Below are 27,752 nucleotides of genomic sequence, written 5' to 3' on the forward strand. Positions count from 1 at the left end.
CTGTTGCAAGCCTTTACAAATGACACAATTTCAACATGCTCTTTATAATGAACCTGTAGCTTTCCAAAAGCAGTCCTTCAGAACTCTCACTGGAAGTTCTGTTGTACATTGCATCACACATCACTGTTCAGAAGGGCAAAATATGTTTAACCATAGCTTAATTTTAAGCAGGTGTGGGCTTGAGTTTAGGATTACCAGTGAGAGCAGCATGTCTGCTGTTCCAACAGCATTTCCTCAGGAATTTTGGTCACCGCTCCCCAAAAACTAAAATTTGCACAGGTCTTAGTTCATACAATTTTGGGGATAGTTTCTCTATAGCTTCAGTCTTGACAATGTAGCACTTTACTGTAATCCTTTGTCATTAAATTCTAATGCTATCACCAAGCACTCTCCAAGCATTCTGATAGTTATACTCATGTCTGCATCTGTTGCACAGACAATTTCAACAACACACCTGGTAACCTTTTTTGGTATTGGGCAAGGAAAACCACATGTAAGCTATATAAAGAAATACCATATTTTCTGCTAATTTTTGTCCACATTTATTTATGAGCAAAACAATCAGCAAACATTACAGCAAAAGGGACATTCAGGCCCAGATTTAAAAAAAAAGAAAACGGATGCCTGAATAGATTCTGAATTTAGGCACCTGAAGATTGCTGACAAAGTACACAAAAAGAAGTGAAAGTCGTGAGTGTTTCAGCAAACTTTTTAAGTGCATTTCAGTATTTATTTAGATGTTTAAGCTCTCGCACTAGATTTTACAAGCTGGTGAACACTGGCAAAATTATTTCTCCCACAGAACTATAACCACACATTCCCAAGACAGTATAAATATATGGTTAAACTAACATTAATACACATCACCATTTTATCAATTACATAATAAAACAAATTATCAAGTATCCAAATATTAAGTTACGCAGCTTGAAAGGCATACAAAATATTACAGAGGTCTGCCCAAGTCATAGCAGAAACTCAAGGAGGAAAAACAGAAGAAAAAAAAATAATCACACTTTCAACAAAGCAATAGTTGGTAAACAACTTTCAATAGGTACAGTAAAAGAAACTACAAGATTTTTCAGAAATTTTCTGATTAAGAATTTTTAGCTACAATAACAAAGCATTTCTACATTTTAAAAAAATATTTACTGAAGTAAAGGGCATATTCTATACTTCCTGCACAAGACAAAGGCAACATTTTACTAGAAATATTAAATAGCCCCTCCCAACCTTTTCAGGCCCTCTGTTAGGTTGCACATGAAGTGCCAACATTAATTTTACTGTAAGGCTTTTTGTCTGGAGACATTAAAGACTTGTGTGCTTCTGTACAATTTAAAAGATTTTCTACATGAGTAACCAGAGAGTAATGATTTGTAAATGGAGAGGTTCAGGTAACAGAAAAGTACAGACACTGGGGTAAAGGTTGCTGTAATTCATAGTATTAAAAAGACAGACTGTGCAAATCCTGATAATTCTAGTGCGATTGTGGGAGACAAAACATACAGTGAACAGGCAAGACTATCTTAGAGGCCATATTCTTCAATATTGATTTGACTGTAGGAAAAAAAAAAGATAGTAAGGTCCAGATAGGCTGATAGCTCTCACGTCATCAGAACTATGTTCATTTATAAGGAAGAACATGTAGCTGATATGCTGAGTATTTTGGCACCTAATCTCTCTACAGACTGATTCATTTTTGTACTCCAATTTTTAGTAATTGAAACTAGGTGGGTAAGACTCAATAGCATGATTAAAGGGTATTTAAACTGGTAATTAATGAACAAGGAGACAGCTTTGAAACAGGGTACAGCAAAAACATTTACTGGGTCTCCAAACAGATTGATATTTATCTAAACATAAAAGTTGCATTTCTACTAAGCCTTTAGCCTATTGAGTACTCCTAAGGAAGCTTCCTTTACTACTAAAAAAATATCAGACTCATGTCTTAGGCATGCAGTCTGCTTAACTGTAGTTTCCACCCTTTATTCCCAAAGAAGTACTATAGGCTGTTGAGCTTTACTGAATACAACAATTATTTCGGTGACCATTGGAGTCTTTAAAACGCAGACGCATCTTGGGGCGGTATTTCTCCAAGTACAGAAGTTGCTTGCTGTTAAAAGCTCCCCGCCGCTTCCTAGAGGGAGGAAAAATATTTTAAACAGACTATAAATCTACAGCCCAGTGAAATAATATCACCAAGAAAAAAATACTTTCAAGTAACTTAAAAACTCCCACCATTTAGTCAAGATTTTTACCAAAGTAAGGGTAATTAAAAGAGCCAGGAAAGAGGATGGTAGCTTCCTTTCACTAATACCTAATTGGACTACATGCTCGAAAGAGTACATAGCATTTTAGACAGTGGAACACAAGCTAAAGGCCTTACACGAAGATCTTTACAGAGTAAATTTATTTCTTTAAAGACTTCACCATTATGCAAGTAGTTTGGTATTCTTTATACAACCTAGAGCTTCTTTTAAATATAGTTGAAGCTTGCAAACTTAATGCACTGAAAGTAAAACCATTCTCACTCAACTTACATACATTTATAAAAAAACATCCAAGGAAATATTTTCCTTTGGTAGACTACTAGATTTAGCACACCTTGATCCAATTCAGAAGAAAGTATCCACAACTGTGAATGAGCATCGGCTCCAGCTACCAGAAACTCAATTTCAAAGGCATTCTGCCTTTCACATGTACAATTAATAAAGACAACCATGCAGATACAACTGAAAGTTAGGGAGGCTGGCTTTTTGTTGTTTGGAGGGGTTTGTTTTGTTTTTTAAACTTGCTTAAATTATTACTTACTGATACCAATTTCTACAAAAACAGGAAATACCCATACCACAGGCCAAATCCTACAACACCAAGACTCTATGCAGTATGTGTGTTAAAAAGTTCAGATGTACTAAACTTTTTTTTTTATATAAGATTGAGACAAGAAGAGCATTCAGAGTTTCCTATAGTGCCCAGATATATCAGTGTGTTGGATCTTGTAAACAAGACAGATGTTAGCTTTATACTTACTGTCTTATGAACTGCACTGCATCTTCGTATTTCATTCCACATTCTATCAGTGCAAGAGCAACTAAGACTGGAGCTCTGGTGAAATAAAAAAATACCAGTTTAGCATTTGCCAGTGCATATATAGATGAAGTTTACTTTCCTCTGTTCTCTTTTCTATCCTTCTGTTTCTGTCTGATGTTTCTGACCAGCAGAATTTCTACATTAACTCTGCCACCATACCACCTGGTTTTGAGCTACCTATCCTCATTAAGGAAAGGGTAAAAGTTAACTCTGGTCAACCTTATATTTGTTCATCTTACTTTAGTTGTAAGACAGGACAGCAGGAATAAAATCCAAGTCATCTTTATCTATTTGTTTCTAAGCCAACTGATTCTGTGTAAGAATTGCAAATGCGTTTATTTCCCCCCACAAGCATCCATAAAAGCAGTCAGGAGCCCAAAGCAGAAATCAGAAGAGGGACCAGAATGGACAAGTCCTAGAACTAGCGTCACAGGTTTTAGAAACAGAAGCAATCTGCAGGCTGCTGCCCACCTCTGAGGATTTCTCTGCTTGCCACAGTATTTGTCATCTGACAGAATACAGTTCAGTTATAAAAGCTTGACACAACCAAACTCAATCACAGTAGCAATTTATAGCTAAAAAACCCCAAACCACCACAAACTCAAGACAAAACCCTATGCCACACACTAGCAACAGACTTGTGCATTTACTAGCATTTTATGTATTTAGGAATTCAAAAAAGCCTTATATAATAGAAAGCTAAGATGATCTTCTCAACTGGTCATCTGACTGCTATTGAGATAGAAAACACCACACCACATCATTCTAAGCAGCTGAAGAGGACTTGTTTTGGTAGCATTCACCACTACAGTCAACTTTGTTACCCAGGGAGCCATAACACAGTTATAAACCAGGCTTATGGACAGCAGAACCAGAAACCTCCATTTTACATGGGAAACATTGAAACACATCGCTAGAATATGGCAACTGCTTTTTCAACAGATTGAGTTCTCGGGTAGTCCAGAACAACAGCAACAAAACCATCATGTTCTCACAGCTACTGGGATTGTATTTATATATGGTGGCACCAGAGAGAAAAGGACTGAGGGGAGAATGTTTAGCATTACCCATAACTAACACACATACACCCCCCAAAAAAAAAAAAAAAAAAAAAAAAAACTGAAAAAGAAAACAAAAAAACCCACTTTTTGTCTCCCAGTAGGGATGAAAGTCAGTCTGGTTGTGCCAAAACATCCTACTTGTTTGTGGCTAATGGTTATAATGTGCTCGGTACAAGGAAATTGGCAATATTGCAAAAATAGGTTTGAAGAGTAAAATTAAAGGTGAGTCACTAACAACCAGCCCATTAGGAAAAGAAGGAAAACTTAGCAAGATAAAAAATAGAAATGGGACACTCATCAGCACGCTTGGTACAAGAACACATACATATACTTTATTCAGCAGTTTTTGTGTGAGAACTGTGGTAACAGCATAATCTACTGATTAAAAGACAGTAATATCTAGTATACACATATACCAGCTTCCTGTTCTCTGAATTACTTTTAAGTGTGAAGTTATTCCAATACTGGGTATGTGACCAATTTTGCTTCCAGTTCATTTCTGTACTAAATCTTAGTAAGTTTGATCAGAGATAGTAATTAAATAAATCTTTAAAACTTTACTCACCTTCCAAGACCAGCAACACAATGTACAGCAATGCAACAACCAGGTTCTTCACGAAATTTAACTTTAACGAGGTTTAGCCAATCATCAACAATCTGGTTGGATGGTGGAGCACCGTCATCAAAGGGCCAGTCCTGGAATATAGCATGACATACATAAACAAATATGTAAAGATAGAACTCTATGCTTGTGTGCTGCATTGCATACAAAAAAAAAAGTTGGGGACACCGTATAAAAGACCTAACAGCTAAGGGAACCAATCAAACCCCCTACTTTTCTACTAGTATAAGATTTTAGGTATCAGGAATATATTTCTTTCAATTACTTCTCATTGAGCAAATAATAGTCTGTACAGCTTTTGCCCCTATCAGTGGATGAAATACATTTGCAGAGTTAATATGGCAGTATAAAAAGAAGCCTTTTTTGGGGGGAGGTAAAGGGGTGGGCTGGTTATAAATTCTGCATTTTTGCTACTTACCAAAACCTGAATGCCTTCTTTTTCCACCGGAGCAGTCTCGTAAGTAGCTTCACACACTCTTACCACTGTAGTAACACCATACTTCTTAAGTTCCTGTGGAATAGGGGAAAAAAAACACCGCCTGCTTTACGAGTAAACTGACTTTACTTGACATTTAATTTTCTTAATAGGTTAGCTTATAATTAATTTCAAAAGTTTCAGTAAGTAAACTTGCACAAATGCTTGCCACCCTAGAACTAGGAAAGCTGAAGGAACTGAAAACTTGTGTGTGCTCATGTCAGATACATTTAAGTTCTTGCGCAAACATTTCTGAAGTTTTGTTGTGCTGGATCAGCCTCTTTTTTTAAAAAATCAAATCTAGATAAACATTAAGTAAGTAGTCCACTCCAAAAAGGTTGTCCCTTTTAAAGGAGCAGAAATCCTGGTTTGTTAAGCTACAGACTTTACTAAAAGCACTGTGAATGATGTTTAGATCCTCCCTGTTCTCTCCCCCTCTACTTAAACAGCAGGTTTATAATGCTTCTTACTGATGAGAATTATGAGCATAGGACAATAACTTCTTGCAGTTCCTGAGTTACCATAGCTAGAGGGTAACAAAAAGTAACTAATTTGCTATTAGCCTCCACTTATTTAAAAACAAAGCCAAACAAAAAATCCCCACTCTTCAGTCTCCCCACAACAACCCATCATTCACACTGACTGAAGCATATCCTAAGCATACTTTATCTAGTTGTGAGAGTGTAAAGGCAAGCAAATGTTATCTTACTATATTTCTTGTAAACTATTCCACGCTGAATGCAAAAGAGGTGTAATACACTGAGATACAATATATCTAAAACGCTGCTTAAGAGGGACCGCATTACAAACTCAGACCTTACCAGGACAAAACTTCAGAGGAATCTATTGTTGGCATCTGTGCACACACTTTTAACTGTGCACTTTATAGCTCTAACACAGTAGATGCAAGGATAAATGACAAATTCAAATACCAGCTAAGCCACCTGGCTTTGTTCAGTGAACAATTTCAACATGTACCAAAACACATGAAGTTGCTGCAGGCAGCTCTGGATGCAGAGCAAGCCTTCCACCACACCCTTCAGTCAACTCAGACACTGACACTCTTGAGAATTCTCTTGAGGTACACTATAACAATGAGCTACTAAAAAGCATATTTCAGTCCTATTATTTGCTCTTAAGTGTCTGATTCACAACATGTAGTGAATTCTCTTTTTAATCACTATGCAATAGATGTAAGAAAACATTACAATATTTTAGATTAATCTAAATGTGAGTTCCTACCACTAGTAGATCTCTCTATTGTTCTACAGGTAACTCTGCCAGATAATTTCTATTTTCAGACCCAAACAATGTACTTAGTGTACAATCTAGTAGACAATATTATTATTTCTTTGCTTCACTTTCCAAAGTATGTTTTTGTGGAGACCAAATTATATCTGAATAGATTTGTCTGTAGGTCTTTGAAGCATGGCATCAGTATTTGAAAAACATTCATACATGAAGAGTCTCAGCATCTCCTTCTACAGCTATTAACAACTAGTAAAGAAGAACACTTAACATAGCATGCTGTTCAGACATTAAAAAAAATACATCATTAAGAATTCTGTCCTGGCCTTACCTCTATGAATTTGTTTAAGGTTGCATTGGTTGGATTGTGTGTGATTAGGAATCTCATGTTCTTGTAGGTGATTTCCACAGGAGCTGGGCGGTTCATTCGGGCCATGTTGATTTAGTTAAAACATGCAACAAGATTATGAAAGGATTGAAAAAAAAATTCTAATACAGAAGTGATGTAGAGAAACTGAAGTCTACTTCACTATACTCCACGTGAAATTCTCAGTGCTTGGAAGTATGAAGTTGGGAGCAATGGGAAATGAAATGAACCTCCTAACAAGAAGCAGCAATTCTTCAATCCAGTAATACTGAGGCAAAAGAAAGGCAGTGCACTGAGGTTTACCCCATCCAGGTCTGAATTCTGTTGTTAAATGCTCTGCCAATTTCAATTCAATACTTCTTATCCTGGTCAACCACTCTTAGGGGGGCTTCTTGGTGGAGTAGTAATGAATTTCTACAGTTCACTTGTCTGCATAGAGGTCGTGCTGTGCCTGGCAGTAGTCTCCACTGCCCTTCAGAAACTCCATAAATGTGTGACCAAGAACACCACAGAACTGCTGTAAAGAAAGAGTGAAAAAAAGCATAATGAGCACAGATGAAACAAGATTAAAGACAGCAATCATTATAAAATGAAAAAAAAAAAGGGAGATCAACAAAGCAGTTTTACAAGTTTTATTTTTTAATCTGAGAAACAGGTTTGTGTTTCAAAACCCATTACCTTTCTTAGCAAGAATTAAAAAAAAAAACAAAAACCAGCCAACCCAACCAAAAAACAAACAAAATCCACCATTTACTTATCATAACGTTTTCCATATAGGGTTGTTTCAACACCAAAATCTGAGAAGTAGTAAAATAACAACTCAAGTGTGATAAATATAGCATCAGGAGAACACATTTAAAGAACTCTAGAATTTATATAAAGGATAGCTTTTCCAAGATACACATACACCTAAGTTTTCCATTCTGAATTGAGAGACACAACAGCTACTGAAGTTATACTGTTCTTAAGTACTCCCTCATAAAGACAAGTTTTTAGTGTTTAAACAAAACTATCAGTCTCTATATAGATGCAGACTCAATTGTTCTAAAGGCTAAAGACTTTGCATGTAACCATCATTAAGTCACCCACAGAACAGAAGGGGTGAGGGGAAGCATCTGAACCCACCTATCTGAAACAGGAGGCCCTGAAAGCAAATGCAAAATCTTTGTCACTTAACTAAACAATGCAAGCTTTTGAAACTTTCATGGCACACAGATTTGTATTTAAGAACACTTCATACACTACAGGCTGAAGACTCATAGCAACTTTAACTTGCCTATGATTGCCTTTTTACAGCACGACCTCATTAATATACCAAGACAGTGGTAATAGACTAGGCTAAAAACATACACAGGCAAGCTTATTGAACAGGTTATTCCTGCTCACTGCTGTGCTATTTTTCTATGCTTTACTTGTAAAATTACTGCAAGATGCACAACCAGGAAATAGCTACTGCTGAACTGCTCTAAGTTGTGTATTCATATGAAGATGTTGCTATCCAAATGAACCAAAAATGGTTTTTATGCACTGTGGAACCCTACACCAGAGCAGTTAGCTTTGTGCTCAGCCACAGAACCAGTGCTGCTGACCATACTCACCTAGGGAACAGAAGGAAAGACAGAAGTTTAGTTTCCTGAAAATTAGTACAAGCTGGACAAGTGTCACTAAATATATTTAGGTACTATAGAGCAAAGTCACTGATCCTACAACTATTTAGCAGAAAAAATCACTTATGTTTACCAGTCAACTCCAAACACTGTAAGGGATCCACCTATTTCCATGCCCAAACAAAAATATGCCCAAGACACTGCAGAAATATTCTATCTGAGCACACAGTGTTACAAAATTACTATCACAGAGCTGCCTTCTTCAAAAGGAGAAAAGATGAGGAGTTTTGGTAGTGTTTGTTTGGTGGGTTGAGTTTGTTTTGTTTTGTTTGTTTTTTTCCAAATGGGTCACAGTAATCTTTGTTCTTGCTTTCATAAGTCTAGCTTTTAGCAAACCCAAGTTCTAACTTCATTGTAGCAACGTTCTGATTTGGTTTAAACTACAAATTGTTTTAAACTCCTCCATGTATGCAATCAGGACAAGTGTACACGAGAAAAGGAGACAATATATTTCAGTGCTCTCCTCACATTTTTTGCATTCAAAATCCCATGAAAGATGCAGCCTGTGCTGAAAAGCTTCCCTACCATCAGAAAGCAAATTCAGAAGACCAGGTCCTAAATACAGCTTTAAAATAAGTCCTAATAATAGCCAATGTCTTAATGCACCTTCACCAAAGGGAAGGCAGAAACAGTTATGTGCAAGTTTATCATGGTCCCTGACTGCCATCTAGGATTTGATGTCAGACCAAGACCCCACTGCAGGCACTAAACATAAAGCGAAAGAGTACAGTGAGTCTAACAACATCTGGTACTAAGCAAAAGTCACAGCAGATCAACAGTCTAAGGACTTTTGAGTTTTTTAAAGTAGTATAGAATCATAGAAGAGTTTGGGCTGGAAGGGACCTCTAAAGGTCAGGCAGGTGTAGTAGCAGGAGGGTTCCTAAAGTGAAGTACAATTTTAAGAATTGTGACTATGTTTCAGGTTGCAGACACTGCTTTGGGCGGTTCCAAGTCTAGAGAATAGAAGTTCATTAACAGAGAAGATAAAAATTATAAAGAGACTGGGTTGCAGCAGAGGAGTAGAGCTGCATCATGGAAGTTTAGAAAAAGCAGACCAAACAACTCTACACACCCTTTGCAGACAGATTCCTGGGTAAGGGTGCAACTTCACCACAGGCAAGGCTTAAAAAGCAAAATGAAACAAAAACCTCTTAAGCAGTATTAGAAAATTTAGCAGAAACAAACTAATGGGATGATTTCACATGCACTTTACTGCCTCCATTTCTGTAAAAAATGTAGGATTAAGTTTACCAGTTACTTGCAAAACATTCTTTCAAGGGTTTTTTTGTTAAAACCTGGGGGACACTGAGAACTATAAATTTAATTGGTATTAAAAAGGTGTAAGAACGATCCTCCAGGAACTAAGGGAATTTAGACTCAGAAGAACTGCAAGAATCCTCATCTCACACACCAGCCATGCCCTAGAAGGCAGGTGTGCATTAAAAAGACTCCTAGGACCAGACCTAGGAATCACCTAAAATAGCAAAAGAAAAGAACTGGAGATAGAGTATTTGAAGTCACTTTCAATTAGTTTAAGACACAGAACAGCAAAAAGGGACAGCATAGCTTATAGCTTTAAGCAGATATAGCTGCACAAGGTCTTATGCTGCTTTTTGCATGCAACAGCAGATCTCATGTTTATCTCTTCTTAAGACTGCTAAGAGGAATTACAGCCAGTCCTTTTCCCTGGTAGAGGATGAGGGAGTGAAGGCTGTCAGAAAAAGACACAGAAAAGCATCCAAGTAAGCAAGAGGAGAGAGGAGTGGGGCCACTAGGGTAAAGAAAAGACCTTTCAATCTTGGGGAAAATAATGCAGAATAATTGCAAACTGTTAACACGACCCCATACCAGGCAGGTAGCAAGTAAGAAATAATCAGGATTCATCCAGCCTTGGAAGAAGGCTGCCCTTAGTATTCAGCTAGCAGTATTCAATTTGTTACCAAATAAACTTATCACAGGCATAAGGAGGGCAGGCAGCAAAGCATTGGTTAAGTAATGAATCCTACTATTTGAATGCAGATTGTTCATCCCATCTAGAAACAGTTTAAATTCTTAGATCAAGTTGAAGCAAGTTGAATGCAACATTAAGTTTGAGTTCTATGTGTAATTAACGACTACAAACTAATTGATTGCCTTTATACTGACTTAACAGTTAGCAATTAGACACATCAGCACCTTACTAATTCACACAGCTAAGGACCTAACCAAGCATGTATTTCTGTCTCAGTGCTTGCCTTGGCAGCTATTGCTGCCATGTCATAAAGGAGCAAAGCTCACATTTCTCCTGTGATGTGAATGCCATCACTTCTCACCACTGCTAGCAAGAAAATTCTATGTGCAGATGAATTCCTTAAAGCAGTTTTCCTTGAGGAAAATTAACACTAAAGAGTTCTGGAAGCAGAAACAGCAGTTTCTATTAGTAACAGAAACCTAAAAACACATTAAGACTGTTAGATCCATCAAAATAAACTTGGAAAACAAAACTGCAGTTAGTATGCCTGGATGACCCATTAGGAGAAGGTATCCTGTCCAATATAAGGTAAAGTTATGTTAATCATGATTATACCATCTGCATTCACTTTTGCTAGAAGTTAGAGAATAATTTACACCAGAAGAAGACCCCTTGATAATATAATTTTTAATTCATGCTTTTCTTTGTGTATCTGCCTTCACTGTGTCTGTTAATTCTGGGTTTGAAACAAGGACTTGTGTCTGCCAAAACAGCTTATGGAAGCAATATATTAGATTGTTACTGATATCTGGAAAGCAGAAAGGTGTTAGGTTATCCCATGCTATTAACATTCTTGTTCACAACTCAGCAGCATCTTAAGAAGCATGCAAACAAAAGCACTTGATTAGTGTTACATGACACTTCATTCTACTACCTTCAGAATGTTCACAGTTCCTCAGTCCACCTACTCATAGACCAGAAACATTTATGCCTAGAATAAACGATATGTGATCACATTCTCAGAAGTCAAGACCTGACACTCACCTACTGAAGCCAAGAATCAAAACCAGAAAACTGAAATAAAACCTACATTTCAGTTTAAGAACACCTGCAAGAAAGTTCATTGTTCTAACTTGCTACCTAACAAAACGTTACTGAAGGACAGAGGGACAAATACCCCTGGCTTTCTCTTGCTATTCAAGCCCTAGGTAGAAGCTGCTAAGGCAGACAAGAAAGAGTGGGAGAGCCATTACACAAGGTAGAGGCACACCTTCATCAGGTATTCTTGATAAGATGCACCTCCTATCTACTAGGGACGTGAATGCCTGTACTATGATATCCACAATGATAACACTCCCCATTTTGGACCTGAGGAAGCAACCCATGGCCTAAGAAAATACACTTGTGCGTCACAAGGCAGGGAAGTCCAAAGGTTTATCATAAATTTGTTATGACATACCCTGTAAAGAAAGGATGTTCTCGTGGTTCAAGTATGCAGTTTAGGGGGAAGAAAATATTATCTCAAAACTTCCTGTATAACAAGTCAACGCAACCTCCAGAGATGATGAAACTGAAGCTGCATGACTGTCTTCCTAGCTATTCTGCTGGGACTATTTAAAAAAAATACAAAATAATCCATTCAAAAAAGCCTTAGCAGATACGAGGGAATCATGGGTCATCATGGAAACCATTCCACCCTCTTGTCTAATGCATCTTCTCTGAGCTTCTGAAAGCAAGGAACCTGAAAATAACGCTGTCACTTTAACAGCAAACTACATGAATCCTGTCATCCTTCTCAAAAACCATTCCATTATGTTTTAATCAATAACATGAGAAATTGAGCATATACAAAGGCAGTTCTTGATGTATTTTAAAGTCTAATATAAGTATGCATGTCAAACAAGAAGTTTCAGCTGTGAAGAAAGCTGTAAGGAGTTAGGGACATTTTTAATACAGAGGTATCTCTTGTATTGATGTGATAGTTTCAATTTTTTAAGTATCAGGTGACAATCTGCTACTAGTTTAGAATTCAGTAATATCTTGATCTGCATGTTCTGGTTAATGAGAAAAAGCGATCACTTACAGTCACTGGAATTGATGCAGCATTCTTACGTGGCATGTATTCTGTCAGAACAGAGTGTTTCACAGGATAGAAGTTATTAGATAAAGCTACATTCCTATTTATTTACTGCCTTATGGACACATTTTGTTTCTGTAAGACAATGACATCCTTCTCCCTTGGCTCCTGCTACATCTGCCACGCATTTTTTTCCCCTCACTCCTACATTTACTCCCATGGCTCTGCAATTTCTTGTATTGCCTCTTCCAGTTTCCCCCAAAATTATTCTGTTACTGTAAGGCAAATTCAAAACCTTGTGCTGTTCCATCAATGGAATAATAAAAAGCTGACATTTAAGTGTAATCTTCAGGCTTTTTGATTTGCCAGTTTTATGAGATTGCAAGGAGACAGGGTTCATACTTCTGAGTCACTGCCTTGGAAAGACTCTGCAGATAAAGGTAGACATATTGGAAAGTTGTCTTCAGCAGGAATCAAATACCAGAATGACAGGACCCTTGTGCCACAAAGACTGCATTTGTCAGCTCATAATATTTGAAATGTGTGTAGCTGGCTAGCAGAGAGCAACCAAGACTTGCACAGAACTGCCACTCATCCTGCACTCACTATAACCATAAGATAGTTACTTGATTTTAATGATGCTTTGTCTTTGTTGCTTCTCTACTTCTGGAGGGTGTACTACCATCAGCAAGCCTTGCATTGTGTGTGCTTAAATACACACTGCTCTGTGCTAGCAGCTGTTAGACAACACAGACACTGAGATTACTGGAGGAAAATTACAACAAAACTAAAAAAAAAACCAAAACAACAAACACACACACACACACACAAAAAGCAACTATATGAAGAAAGAAAAAATTTCTGGTGCTGAACTGTGATCCCCCTCGAGAAGGACACGTCTGCCTTGAAAAGACAGATGGCAAGGTCTTAAAAACAGGTGCGGCCAAAACTAAGGTATTTTATTATATTCGTGAACCTCTGAGGGCCAATGGCAGACTGTTAATCCACCTCAACGCGTACTTCAATGACTTCTCTGCAGACTTTTCCTCCCACTGAGGAAGCACCGAACAAGGAAGCTGCCTGAACAAGGCCGGTTGCATACGTGAGTTCAGACCTACCCCACCTCCGCTGCATAAAGCTCATTTTGGAAAGGCTTCACGTCCACGATTTGCTGCGGGTTCCGACTCCCCGCCCAAGCACGTCGGAAACAAAGAAGCCGCTCGGCTGCCTTCGCCCCGGCCTTGGCGGCGGCCGCACACGTGGGGCCACAGCGAGGGGGAGCGCGGGCCGAACCAGCCCTGCAGCCGTCCGGCCGCCACGGCCCGCCCGCCCGCGCTCCCGCCACACGGCCTGGCTGCTGAGCGCCAGCGGGCAAGCCACGACTTGCCCGGAAAGCCTCGGGCTCCGGCCGCCAACAATGCCGCATCAGCCGCAGGGCTCCCAGCCCGCCCGTCTCTTCCCAGCGAGGGGACGCTGTCCCGGCCGCGCCAGCGCCCCGCGGGCCGGGCCGTCGCCCCAGCTGCGTTAGTCACGGGTTCGCACCACGCTTCGATCAGCCTCTCGACGCGGAGCCATCTTGTCCCCGGGAGCCGCCGCCCGGCCCCGGCCTCCCCCCGGCAGGGGGCTCCAGGCCCAAGCCGCCTCCGGCCGGACACGGCCCCGGGTCGCGGGAGCCCCGACTGTAGGGCCGCTGCCCTTCCCGGCTACCGGCCCGCCCCGACACACAGACACCGGTGGGGGGAGGCCGGGCCGGCGGGCGGGGCCGGCGGCAGCCAGGCTCACAAAGCAGCTTTGTGCCCGGGCCGGGCCTCTCCGGAGCCGCGGAGGTCGCCCCGTCCCTCTCTCCCGTCAGAAAAGGGGAAAGGGGCACCGGCAGGCGGGAGCAGGAGGAGAGGGACACCGGGGATGGGAGGAAGGCCGAGCCGCACAGTAGCCGGGATAGCTCAGCTCAGCTCTCCCTCGGCCGGCCTTAGAAAGGCTGCAGTCCGGCAGTGCGAGAAGCCGCCCGGAGCCGGCGTGGCCCGGGCGACAGAACAAAGAGACAACATGGAGGAGACGGGGCGGGGGGGAAGGATGGAGGGGGCAAGAGGCGCGGGAGTCGGACACAGGCGGGCAAGCCGCGGGGCTGACTCCCGAAAGGGCAAGGGTCCGAGGGAGGCGGGCGGGGAGCGCGGGCGGACGGCACTCACAGGAATATGGTTACTCATTGAAGACTGTAGCCTGATCATACAGCCGGGGTGCAGGCGCCACCGCCGGGGGCAGGAGGAGCAGAATCAGGAGGAGGCGGAGGCGCTGGAGGCCGTGGAGCTGCCGGAGGGGGTTCGGCGGCGGAGCGGTGCTGGACCATACAGCTGCGGCAGCGGGCGGCTCTGCAGGCTGGCGCGGAACGGACGCGGATGCACCAGCAGGGACACTCGGCACCGCCTCCCGCAGAAGCGCCCCAGGGCCCGCCCCTCGCTCTAACGCGTCAGCAACGAGCGTCGCGCCCGACCAATCAGCAGCGCCGCCAGCGCGTCCAAGGCGGGAGCAGGAGCGCCGCGGGGCGTGGAGCCGGCAGGCTGGGTGGAGGCGGGCGGGAGCCGAGAGGCGGAGGCAGCCGGTGAGAACCGGTTAGTGAATGGAGCGGGTGGCGGCGGGGTCGGGGTGGGGCGCGGAGCGGCGGGGGCAGAGCGGGACGCGAGGGCGGCCGCAGGGATCGCCTCCAGGGGCTGAGCCGGTGCCACCCTGCGCGGGAGCCCCATCCCCCGCTCGCCTTTGCCGGCGACTTCTTCGGGAAGAGTCTGGCGCGGCTTGAGGCTCCCCCGGGGCGAGGAGTTCTAGACTCTTCCCCCTGCCCCCGTTATGGGGTTGCCGGGTGGCGCCCGGCTGCCTCACCTCTTCCCGGGGCAGGGGGGTGCTGAGGCCAAGGCGCCCATTGGGGCTGAGGTGAAGGAAGGTGGCAAGGGCAGCACGGGGGCTGCGGGGGGCGGGCATCGTGCGGGGCGGTGGGGTGAGGCGAGGCGGGAGAGACGCGGTGAGGCGTAGTGCTGTCCTGCGGCCTCGGAAGGGGAGCACGAAGTTGAAGGGTGGTGGCATAGCAGCGGCTTTGAACGCCATGTAATCCCTGAGCCGCTTCGCTCTCAGGCTGCAAAACCTCTTCTGCAAGTTTAATGCTAATAGGAAGCTCTTAGCGCATTTTGTCTGCAGATTATTCTGTACTGTTAAGTCGAGATAAAATGATTTTTGGTTTTACAGATGGGCGATCGGCCCAGTAGGCCAGAAGTGGCGTGGGCAACAAGATAGACTCTCCCAGCCTTGTGCTCTCTCTCTCTCGCTTCTAGGAAAGCCTCTCCCGAGATACAGGCGCTGCAGAAAGGCAGACATCTCCTGAGTTAAACCCGGCAGTGGGAGTCACCGGTGGTGTCACTGCCGTGTGTCACGACACAGACATGGGAGTCAGTCCCCAGCTGGACACCGTCTATCTGGAAAACACCTTTATGTGGGTCAGCGTTAGCTTTATGAAATAACTGGCTATTTTTAGCTTCAGTTGCTCCGGTACTGTTCTAGTTATATTTAACTAGTCAAGCCTTCCTTCTTCATGTTACGTTATTGTTACTCTACAGGTTACAAGAATCTGCAGAAGTTGGTTTTGATATAAAAAATAAACAGCTCCATGCTGAGACTAAGCAGTTTGTATTGGCTTGTACAAAGGTACAATTGGCTGGTTTGTGGTTTTGCCCAATTTTTTTGCCCTTCAGAAACCATGATTTGTACAGAGGAGGTTTTCATGGTAGCTGACTTGTGAGATGTGTTTCTTTGTATTACTTTTTCACTCCACCTGGCTTCAGGTAGGCATAAACTAATTTCTGACCACAAAATATCTTCTAGCATAATATACACAGCTGTTATGAGCTATACATATATCTGGGCTGTATTTATTTACATTTGTGTTTTGTATTTACTCATTGACTAAGGTTATATGTCTGGTGAACATTGCAGCTGTTTCCACTTCCCCATGTAAAACTTCTTGACAGTGTGCTCAGAATCCTGTAAGAATATGATCCCAGGGTTAATGGCTGCTCGGAATACTGTTTATTTGTTGGTGGTTACAATATCAAGGAGGTTTGGGGAAAAAGAAAAAAGTCAACACACAGCTTCTCTCATTAGTTAAGCTTGAGGAATTTGTTCTGGATAGAGTTGTGAGACAGATTGAACAACTCTTTACCTGCTTTAATCCACGGTACTGGTTAGGATTTTTTGTCTGTTTTGGGTTTTTTTGTCTCCAACAATGCAAGCTTTTGTTTACTGTTCCATTGCACGTTAAACTGATTAGGATTTTAGGATCAAATTACTTTCTGCTGCAACATCCTTTCAATACTGTAGCACAGTAGTTTACACTAAAAATAAGAGTCACTGACTGCTTCTTTGGAATTGTATGCCCTAAGAATTTTGTGCAGTCTAAAAACTATTTTGAGGAGAGAAAAAAATAACAGAAAGACATAAAACTCCGGAAGACCTTTTAAGTAAGAAAGAAATGCTTGTAAAGAGAGAAATGTGTGGCGTGACTTCTGAAGACACTCACCAGTTTGAGAAGTAAATATGTAATCATCACCATTGTTGTGGCATTACGAAGATGACTACAACTCTTATGGTTAGAGGCTATAATAAGACAAAAGTTTGAGTGTCTGAATGTCCATCCCTTACCTAGTTGACTATTATCAATATTTTTAAGTTTTAATAGGAAGTTGTGCATTGAAGCAGTCAATTTTAAAAATACCCAAGTTTCAAAAGTCAAAATTGTCATACCTTATGATTACTTTCTTTTTTATAAAACCTGCCATTTTAAAATCTGATAATTTGATGTTGTCTTATTCTTTAAAGTGCAAGTGAAAAAATTCTCCACTTTATTCATGTAAAAGTGCATATACTGCATATGCTTTTTTAGTTATTTTTGTCAAGAAGGGGAATCTTAATATAATTAGGAAGCAATATTTTACTTCTGATAATCTTTGTCAACCTTCTTGTACTTACAAAAAGTCCATTTTATTATTTTTTAACCAGAGAGGCCAGAACAGGAAGTAGTCTTCAACATGCAGTCACACAGTCTCCATGCATCACTTTGAAGTGGTTTGTATTAATTTCTTGCTAGTACATGTGTTCTGGTTTCAGAATGCAGCTTCTGTGGAATTCATGAAAGTTTAAAGTTTAACTTTTATGTTTGAAACATGTATCTTTATGTATCAGCTAATATAAATATTACTCAAAGACTAAATAAAAATACTGATTCTTAATGTGGTGCTTGTCTTTTCAGACACTTAACTTCCTTAGTCCTTCTAGACAGAAGTCAGTTGTACCTAACATTTATGTGGGTCTTTTGTATCATACATGATGGCAAGACAATCTCAGTTCTATACTGGAAAGAAATATCAGAATCTGAATTTGGTTCTGTATAGGTTGGATATGATTTCACTGTAGTTTGACTGTGTCTATGTGGACTAGTCCTGTTTTAAGTTTTAGTGACAACTGGGGAATTTTATATGGATACTGATGTCATCTCCATTATTAGTCTATCTGTTCAGAATTAAATTTATGGGTTTGTTGGTTAGATCTTTAATTTGCTGATACTGACTGTAGCTTTCTGTTGGGAAATTTCTGAAGGCCATATTTATGCCTGTGTGATGTTTAACAATGTGAACTAAGTTGACCATGACTGGGTTAAAATTGTCATCTAATAGAGAACTCATACATGACTAAGCTGATTAAAACAACAACAAAAGAAGAACTAAAGAATAAGAACATAATTAATGCAAATCAATGTAGTTCTAGGGAAAATAGTTATTGTAAAGAAATCTAACTTAATGCTTTGATAAGATTACAAGATTGGCATAAAAGTAACTGCATAGCTGTAAAACTAAATGTTCATGTTTTCAAACACTTATCAAAGGAGTATAATCAAAGATTACTGAAAAAAGCAAGTGTGACTGATGTAAAGAATGATTAATAGCAACAATAATGTTGAAGTAGTTATGCAGAGTAATCTGGATTGCTTAGTAATGTGTTCACTCAAAAATGTGTCTTAGTGCAGACACACAAAGTCATTCAGCTACAATCAGGAACACAGGCAAGAATTCAAAGTTTTTAAGAAAGCTTCTGCTACTCTTAAAAAAGAATCCAGGGCGATAATGAACTGACAAGTCAGTATGAATTCGCAGAGCAGTTCTGTGGTAATAGTAAAATTGACCAACTAGTTCCAATCCCCTTGCGTGGGCAGGGTCACTTCCCACTTGACCAGGTTGCTCAAAACTCCATCCACCCTGGCCTTGAATACTTCCAGGGAGGGGGCAGCCACAGCCTCCATGGGCAACTTGTGCCAGTGTTTCAGCACCCTCACAAGAAAAAATTTCTTCCTAATGTCTAAGCTAAATCTATCCTTTTCCAGTGTAAAACCATTACCCCTGATCCCCTTCACTTATGAAAAGTCCCTCTCCAACTTTCCTGTAGCCCCTTCAGGTACTGGAAGGCTTCTCTGAGCTCTCTCTGGGGCCTTCTCCAGGCTAAGCAACCCCAACTCTCTCAGCCCATATGATGGAGGAACAGACCTCTAAGCTGGAGGCAGGAAGCTTTCTTCTATGGAAGTATCTGTGCTGTCCTTGGGATGTATTTGATATATTTCTGGTTATGAGTGGAAAGAAGTTGTTGAGTAATGAAGAATTAAGCTAATTATAGGAAACTTGCATGTTGCTCCAGCACACTGTAAAAGCTGAAAGACCTTACAGTGGACTCTCCATATTTGCTTGGTTTCCTTGTCTGTATATTTATACAAAATACTGTGAATCCATTATAAGCGTTAAGCACAGGCCTTTTTGACCATTACTGAAAATGGGCAGTTTAGATACAAGGTGTAGTATGCTAAAGATTTCTGGTATTGTGATCTTGGGATAGATCTTGTGTATACATGTTACAGAATCACAGAATCATCTGGGTTGGAAAGGATCTCTGAGATCATCAAGTCTAACTCTTCATCCACTACCAGCGTGGTTACCAGACCATGGCACTGAGTGCCACATCCAGTCAATTCTTAAAAACGTCCAGGGTTGGAGAATCTACCACCTCCCTGGGCAGCCCATTCCAATGCCTGATCACCCACTCTAGTAAAGAATTTTTTCCTAATATCTAACCTAAATCTCCCCTGGCAGAGCTTCAGGCCATGCCCCTACTGGTAGCTTCCTGGGAGAAGAGACCGACCCCCTCCTGGCTACACCCTCCTTTCAGGGAGTTGTAGAGGGTGATGAGGTCTCCCCTGAGCCTCCTCCAGACTGAACACCCCCAGCTCCCTCAGCCTGACCTCACAGGACTTGTGCTCGAGTCCCTTCACCAGCCTGGTTGCCCTCCTCTGGACCTGCTCCAGGACCTCAATCTCCTTCCTGAACTGAGGGGCCCAGAACTGGACACAGGACTCAAGATGTGGCCTCACCAGCACTGAGTACAGGGGAAGAATCCCTTCCCTGGACCTGCTGGCCACACTGTTCCTGATACAGGCTGGGATGCCATTGGCTTTCTTGGCCACCTGGGCACACTGCTGGCTCATGTTCAGCTTCCTGTCAATCCAGACTCCCAGGTCTCTTTCTGCCTGGCTGCTCTCAGCCACTCTGTGCCCAGCCTGGAGCTCCCCATGAGGTTGTTGTGGCCAAAGTGCAGGACCCGGCACTTGGCCTTGTTGAACCTCATCCCGTTGGAATCAGCCCAACTCTCCAGTCTGTCCAGGTCCCTCTGCAGAGCCCTTCTGCCTTCCAGCTGATCCACACTCCCCCCAACTTAGTGTTGTCTACGAATTTGCTAATTGTGGACTCAATCCCCTCATCTAAATAATCAGTGAAGATATTAAACAGAACCGGGCCCAGCACTGATCCCTGGGGGACACCACTGGTAAGCGGCCGCCAATTGGATCAGCACCGTTCAGCACCACTTTCTGGGGGCCTCCAGCAGTTCCTAACCCAGCACAGAGTGCTCCTGTCTGAGCCCTGGGCTGACAGATTTTTCAGGGACAGCATTCAGGAGAATCCTATGGGAGACGGTGTCAAAGGCCTTGCTGAAGTCCAGGTAGACTCCATCCGCAGCCTTCCCCTCATCCCCCAGGTGGGTCATAAAAGGAGATCAGGTTGGTCAGACAGGACCTGCCCTTCCTAACCCCGTGCTGGCTGGGTCTGATCCCCTGTCCATCCTGTAGGTGCTGTGTGATTGGATCTGCTCCATAACCCTGCCAGGCACTGAGGTCAGGCTGACAGGCCTGTAGTTTCCTGTGTCCTCCTTTTGTCTGTTTTTGTGGATTGGTGTGACATTCGCCAACTTCCAATCATTTGGGACCTCCCCATGAGCCAGGACTGTTGGTAAATGGCTTGGTGAGCTCTTCTGCCAGCTCCCTCATCACCCTGGAAGGATCCCGTCTGGTCCCATAGCCTTGCGAGGATCCAAGTGGCTCAGCAGGTCACTAACTTTTCCCTCCAGGATTACAGGGGAGCTACTCAGCTGCTTATTTCTCTTTAGAAGCCCCAGAAGCAGCTGTCCTTAAGACCTGTCTTACTGTTGGAAACCAACAACTTACTGTTGGTAAAGAAAGTGTGGCAATATGGTAAAACCTAGGAAGTTTGTTAAAGAAGGATTTTTTTAGTGATTGAAGAAGTCATGATCTTTTAGAGACATGCTGAAATTGCCAATTTGGCAGGTCTAACATTCATAAGTAGCACTTCAGCAACATACAGTGCAAGTAGATGGTGATTTGAGTATTACAGGAGTAATACTAAAGACAGATATTTTAAAATTTGTGCAGTATAGTTCACAAGTAAATTTTCTGTTATGCACATTTACAACGTCTGCTTATTTATTTCTGTTGAAGCAGATAAAACCTAAATTTTAGGAAGTTTGAGCCTTTTTAAAATTTTATTTAAGTTAGATTTTCTCCAAACACTGTTTTTGGAACAGTTCAATTGCCTGACATTCTGAATATATTAAAGCATTTATCTCAGCAGGCTGTTTGAACTGATAGCCTGGGAATGTTTTCTCAGGACATGTTAAGGGGTGAATTAGAGCCTAGCCATAGGGACGAACAGAGCCTTTGGTGCTAATAGTACTTCCCATTTTTGCTATGAATATGAATGTAGGAAATGTGGTGTAAAGATTATATATAGCTGCTGTTACAGAATTGAAACCTCATTCTGATTTTTTTGTTACTGTTGTTCAACAATGCCACCCATGAAAAGTGCTAAACTGATACTTTAATAATAATACCTTTGACATTTTAATGTCAATTACAAGAGCATGTTCAGTGCCAGTTTGGATGGGGCCTTGAGCAACCTGGTCTTGTGAAAAGTGTTCCTGCCGATGGCAGAGGTTTGGAACTAGATGATTTTTAAGAATCCTTCCAGCCCAAGGTCTAAAATAATAACCACAGATTTTATTGCCTTGTTCTATTAGTGCTGCAGCCAGGGCCAAGCAGCTATTTCTTTGTTTAGCATGTTCAGATTGTAGGAATGCGGAGTTTTTTTAAACAGTACCATTAGCCTTCAGTATTTCAGGTCTGTATGGGTTAAAAGACTTCATAAAAATCTCTGTAGAAAAGTTCTCAGACTTCACTTTATTCCTTATTCTTTACTGCAGCTGTCAGTCACTCATTACCTGTTCAGCATCCTCTCTTACACTAGCCTTCTTTTCTCCAGGCTGAACAGTCTCAGCTCTCTCTCTCTCAGGTGTTCTACTGAAACTGCAGAATTTATATGTGGGGCCAGGTGTCATGCAAAACCTAATACTCTCAGTCTTGCAAATCTAGAGTGACATGGACTTTCCTTACCTATGGCTTTAGTGTATCACTGATCTGAAAAAAATTACCCCATCATTCCCTAGAGCCATGCCAGGTGTTTGGTTTAGTTCTGAGTCAGAGGAAAACGTATCTTCTGAGTCATCAGTATCTCTTCCCATACTCTGCCTGATGTTTTATTTGAGTTGTGCTATGTACTAAATAGACCTTAATCCACTTAACTTGTGAAAACAGAGAAAATTACAGCACAATTACATATGACTATTGATAAATATATTCAGTCAGTTGACAAAGTGCATCTACCATTCCACAGGATGTGATTTTCTACCTTTCTTTTGCAGTATTTAAATACATTGTCTTAATTAATTCCTGAAGTTAAACAGTGATATTTTATTTAGTTAAAATGTTTTATCAAGTTAAAATGCCAGGTACTTGCAAGCCCGAATAACATATGCCCATACTTCAAATTATGCAGTTGAATCTAAATTTCTTGTATTTCAAATGAACTTGTAATCTTTAAGACAGGGAAAAAAAATCTGCTTTTGCTAAGATTAAAACCAGTCTGATTCCTTTTGAAGGAGAGAGGTTAGAGAAAAAGGAAACTAGCTAAGAGCCTCGGGGGTTCCCCCAGTCCATTTTCCTGTCCCAAATATGGTATGGTATTGAAACAAAATATTTCAGGTATGATTTTGAACAAAGAGTTTACATTGCCCAGGGAGGTGGTTGAGGCTTCATCCCTGGAGATATTTCAGGTGAGGCTCTGAGCAACCTGATCTAATGCAGGGTGTCCCTGCTTTCTGCAGGGGGGCTGGACTAGATGACCTTTAGAGGTCACTTCCAACTCAAATTATTCCATGATTTCTCATGCCTTTTAACATGAAATACAGGCCTTAGAAAGCACCATTTTCTGCACATCTTGATGCCTGTAATAAATGATGCTTGTTGCTGAGTAAGGTGGGACATCTGCCTGTGATTTCAGAGGGAAGTCAAATAATGCAACATAGTTTATTAAATGAACAGTTTTTCTGCTCACTGGACAAAACATATGGTAACTTCTAATTCTCGTATTAAGGCCTTTCTAATTTTGAAATACAATTTTTTAAAAAAAAGTTTAAATTAAGTATTAATAGTTAAATTAGTGTTTTTAAAGTTCCTTTGTCAAAGTTCTCCTGCTGGACTTAAGTGCACAATGGAGACTTTGCTATTGCCATCCTTCTTATGCTCACTCAGTTTGGTGTAATCTGCCAATGGTAGGTCTGGCTTCTTTGTAATGGCTTTCTTCCGGGTCAAAGTTGGTTTCAGTAACAGCAGTGAGGACTTGGGGGATGGGTGGGAAGCAGTGCCAGTTATGACTGTAAAACCAACATGAGAGAAGCATTGACATTAGGGATGTGTTTTGTTCAGAGGTCAAAAAAGCATTGCAGAAGGCATGCCAGCAAACTGCACTTCAGCAAAGGATTATGTTCAGGGCAGCTTCTTTGCTGTGGGTTTCCCTAGTGTCCTCACAGAAGATGGAGCGTTTTTAACAAAGCAAAATTGGCAAAGGCTTTGCTGTGAGTGGAGGTGTATAAACTGCAAGGGCATGATCAAAAAGGAGTGTGCTTTGACATGAGATACTATGGGATACTTCTGAGAGCGTTTGATGGGGAAATTCTAATCTCTGTCCAAAGTACTTCTGTCTGGAGCTAATAGGAATGAGTACCTTACATTTGATGTGGAGTGGGCTGGGCCCAATAGGCCTGAGTAAAATATATTTTATGGAAATAATGGGAAAAAAACTCCAAACAACTTAGCTTACCAAGGTGAGTAGTCACCTGGCTAAAAACAGGCATGCTGTATAGGTGCCTTGGTTTTCAATGAATATTCCACTAGCTTGGAAGGGCTAAAGTTGATTTTTAAAGGTATATTTCCAAATACAGTTAAATATGGGTAATATTAAATTTTTTTTTATATTTCACAATTTTTCTTGCATTTTCTTTCTAACACTTTTTTTCTTAGTACTTTTTTATTATTATTATTCTCTAGATCTGTTTCCACTTGCATTTGCTGTTGTGAAATCAGAGGTGTCTGGTGCCTTGTGTCAGCCCTGCGTCCTTCTGTGCACTTTGTGCTAACTTTACATTATTTAGAATGGAGTTATTTATAGAAGTAAGCCAGACATCATAAGTAGAAAAAAAAAAAAAAGAGGAAATATAGTAGAAATAATTTCCTTGGAATTGTAGATATGGATGACATGGCCTCCCAAAAGCAAATCTTTTCAGGTGGGGTTTTCTTACTTAGAAGGGAGGCAATGGAATGAACCTAATACTTCACAGCACTTTAGACACAGCTTTGGTCATTTTATAGAGCAACTAATGGACTGTCTGGCTAAATATTGCTGGAATTCTATTGGTTTAGATTTCTTCTGGAATTAAACAAACCGATTTCCTTCAGTCTTTTGCTCCAGAGTACATATTTTGTCTCTTATCCAACCTAAGTTTGTCCAGCTCCTTTCTTGAAGTCAGATACTTGAAACAAAACGCAGCACTCAATTCAACCATCTGTCCCACCATCTGTGGCAGTAGAAATGCTACTTCATATTGAATTGCCTGCAACACGTTTGTTTAGGCATCCCAGTATAGCTTATTTTTTCACAATAGTAAGACAGTGTTGATTGACCTTGTCTTATGAACCACAGTGACTCCCAGACTGTTTTTTGAAGAATTTCTTCCCAGTCATCTTACAGTTTTACTTTTGGGAAACCCTGAACAGAAGGATACTTGAAACTTGTGTTATTTTTTTATTGCATTGATCTTTTCTCCAATTTTTTCAAGCATTCAAATTCTAATTCTGTCATTTTATCTGCTTATGTACCCTCCAAAACCTAATATAAAATACAACTGTAATAAATTACTCTTCTTTTTATGTGATAATTTAATTTGTTGGTTACATATTATTGAGCAATACCAGAAGAAAGGAAAATTTCTGTGGTCTGATACTCAATCATACCTCCCTTTGGACAATTAAATATTAGTTTTAATTAAAAAAAACCTTAAAATAGTATCCTCAGTGCTTTTGCACTCATCTTTAGTTTCATCAATATATTTTTCTTTGCTTGCTTGAAATACAGTCCCATGGAAGTAAGTAACAAAAAACTTTTTGCAAGTTAGTACATATCTTTTCTACTTTTCTCCTATCTACAGGCTTACTGCCTGATTCAGAAGGAGATTAGATTGGTTTAATGCAGGGAATTCCCGACAAATCTCTTAGACTATTCCTTAAAGACCTTCAAATTTCTTGGTTGTTTATTACAGTGTTTATCTGAGAATTGCAGCTGACTGACTATTTTGTAAGTTCCTAATTTCCCCTCTGGCTCCTTTTAAAATGTGTTATAATTCGTTCTGGAATCTTATTTGCTTCCTACAAGTAGCATGTTAATTTGAAAATTCTCTAGAAAATAGCAAACATGGGATTGAGGTTGGAGGGAAGTTTTAAAGCCAACACAGTCCTTCTCTTAGCAGTATGTGAACCTCAAGGCAGTTATGCAGAAACCATTCCATTGCAGTCTAGAAGGAAAGAAATAAATCTGCATCCAGACTGCTCTCAAGCAGGAATTCACAACTGTGGGTCATGATGCTGTTGCCTGACATCACATGTGACATTTCTGGACAGGCTGGATTTCAGACATTTCACCATCAGGATTTTTATTTGTCTGTGCAGCAGGGTATCAAATTTTGTTGTCATTCTCAGCCAGTTATATACTGCAATGTGCTATATCTGTCATATGGATGCCAAATCCTCAGTTTTGAAACCTACTCCTGGGATCAAGTCTTTATTTTTTTATTGTGTCTCTTCAGGTCTTTGGGTGCAATATGATTTTAGGCTAAAATACCAGGGATAGGGAGGGCACAGGAACAAACTCTTTCAGAAAGACTGGTGCTGTTTAGTGTTAGGAACAGACCTGGTAGACACTATGTTGTATTATCTTTGTGAGAGAAGAACTGGCTACAGGCTTACTGGATTTTGCTGCCTTTTTGCCTGGCTGATAGCATCGCTCTAAATAAGTCAGAGAAAGAAGAGTGCATGTGTAGGGCTATTTGCTTGCAAGGAGAAACTTGCCTCTTTAAAAGCTCCTGAAGCTCCCAATATGCTGCAGTAAAACTTTTTTTTAATTGGGACTTTAAAGATCATTACTTCCTGTACAAATTGTTCTTTGTCCCACAGATCTTGGCCAGACAACGTCTAATTTGATAGTGCCTTTCTTCAGGCAGACAAGATCACATGGGTTGTGGGGCATTGCCTGAAAAAAATTTGAAGAAGTTCCAGTCTAGAAAAAGAAGTCAGGAAAAATGTTTTTATTCTTGACTATTATTTTCATCAGTGTACAAAACCATTACTCCACTTTAATAATGTTTTATGAATCATTTCCATGGAGTTACAAGGAAGAGAAATAGGACATAGTTCATTTCTAAAGCACACAGGGCACTCAACTGCTTTGACTCTCATTATTGCAGCAATACAAACAATAATTAGGCCCCAGCAAAAAGATATTTGCAACCTGTTTTTGCATAGAGCACCACACTATTTATAAATTGCAAGTGGGAGCTGAGAATAGGAAGAGCTTTGTGTTCATGTAATGACAGTGTCAGGAGAGCAATATTTCAGCTAAATTGGGATGGCCTCTACAAGGCCCTATTTTTACAATTGTAATACTACTGAAGTCTCCCAGACACAGGCCCAGCCTCATGTGATTTTTCTCTTCTTACATATAAAAATAACCCAAGCTATCTTAAAGTGCCATTTTTTTTTTGAAGCAGAGCAAAGCTACATAAAACTTTTTTTTGCCTTAGTTTTAGCTATATGGAATCAGTCAATAAGACAGGCTGTTCACCAGAAATTGCAAACATTTTACTGCAGAAGGCCAAAAGGTGGTTGTTACAATGCTTACTTATTTTGAGGAGAGAGCAGGGATGTGTGTGAGACAAGTAGATGCATTAGGGGTAAAAACTTGCCTTACAAGACCTTGAAGTGGTAGAAAACACTGTAGAATTCTAGCTGGTCTCCATCTGCCTGCAAAAGTGCATATCAGATATTGTATTTCTGTTTCTCCTTTCTTTTGCCATAGGTAAAACCAAGACACTTGACAAGGAAAGGGGGAACCTCAACTTTACAATCTTACTTAATCTTTGCAAGGGAGGTATAATTCAAAAACATTGTAGAAAAACATTCTTTTCAGGCACATTTGCCATTATGACCTATGGTGTTTTGGTTTGGAGCAATCTGTCAATTTGAGCTTCTACCAAACTATTAGATTCTATTGCTAGAACAGAGACCTGCAACTCACTGGACCACCTGCTTTTCCCAAAAGAGGTTACAGAAACATATATTAAAAGGTGTATATTTTTAGATTTTCTAAAATAAACAT

General features: G+C 40.8%; 1 protein-coding gene across 2 annotated transcripts; it reads right to left on the reverse strand.

Annotated features, from left to right (window-relative positions):
- Positions 1-526: 526 nt before the first annotated feature.
- PTP4A1 (protein tyrosine phosphatase 4A1) lies at positions 527-15,032 on the reverse strand. Of its 2 annotated transcripts, none has more exons than XM_030447164.1 (6): positions 14,748-15,032; positions 6,828-7,380; positions 5,192-5,284; positions 4,717-4,847; positions 3,031-3,105; positions 527-2,137 (listed from the first exon to the last, which is right to left on the reverse strand). In XM_030447164.1, the coding sequence occupies exons 2-6, from the start codon at positions 6,930-6,932 to the stop codon at positions 2,020-2,022; spliced, it is 522 nt and encodes a 173-aa protein (XP_030303024.1). In that variant the 5' UTR covers positions 6,933-7,380; positions 14,748-15,032; the 3' UTR covers positions 527-2,019. The 2 variants fall into 2 exon arrangements, with proteins under 2 accessions (XP_030303024.1, XP_030303025.1); XM_030447165.1 differs by having other exon boundaries at positions 6,828-7,377; positions 14,748-14,985.
- Positions 15,033-27,752: the final 12,720 nt, after the last annotated feature.

This window comes from Calypte anna, chromosome 3, assembly GCF_003957555.1.
Source record: "Calypte anna isolate BGI_N300 chromosome 3, bCalAnn1_v1.p, whole genome shotgun sequence".
Taxonomy (NCBI): Eukaryota; Metazoa; Chordata; class Aves; order Apodiformes; family Trochilidae; genus Calypte; species Calypte anna.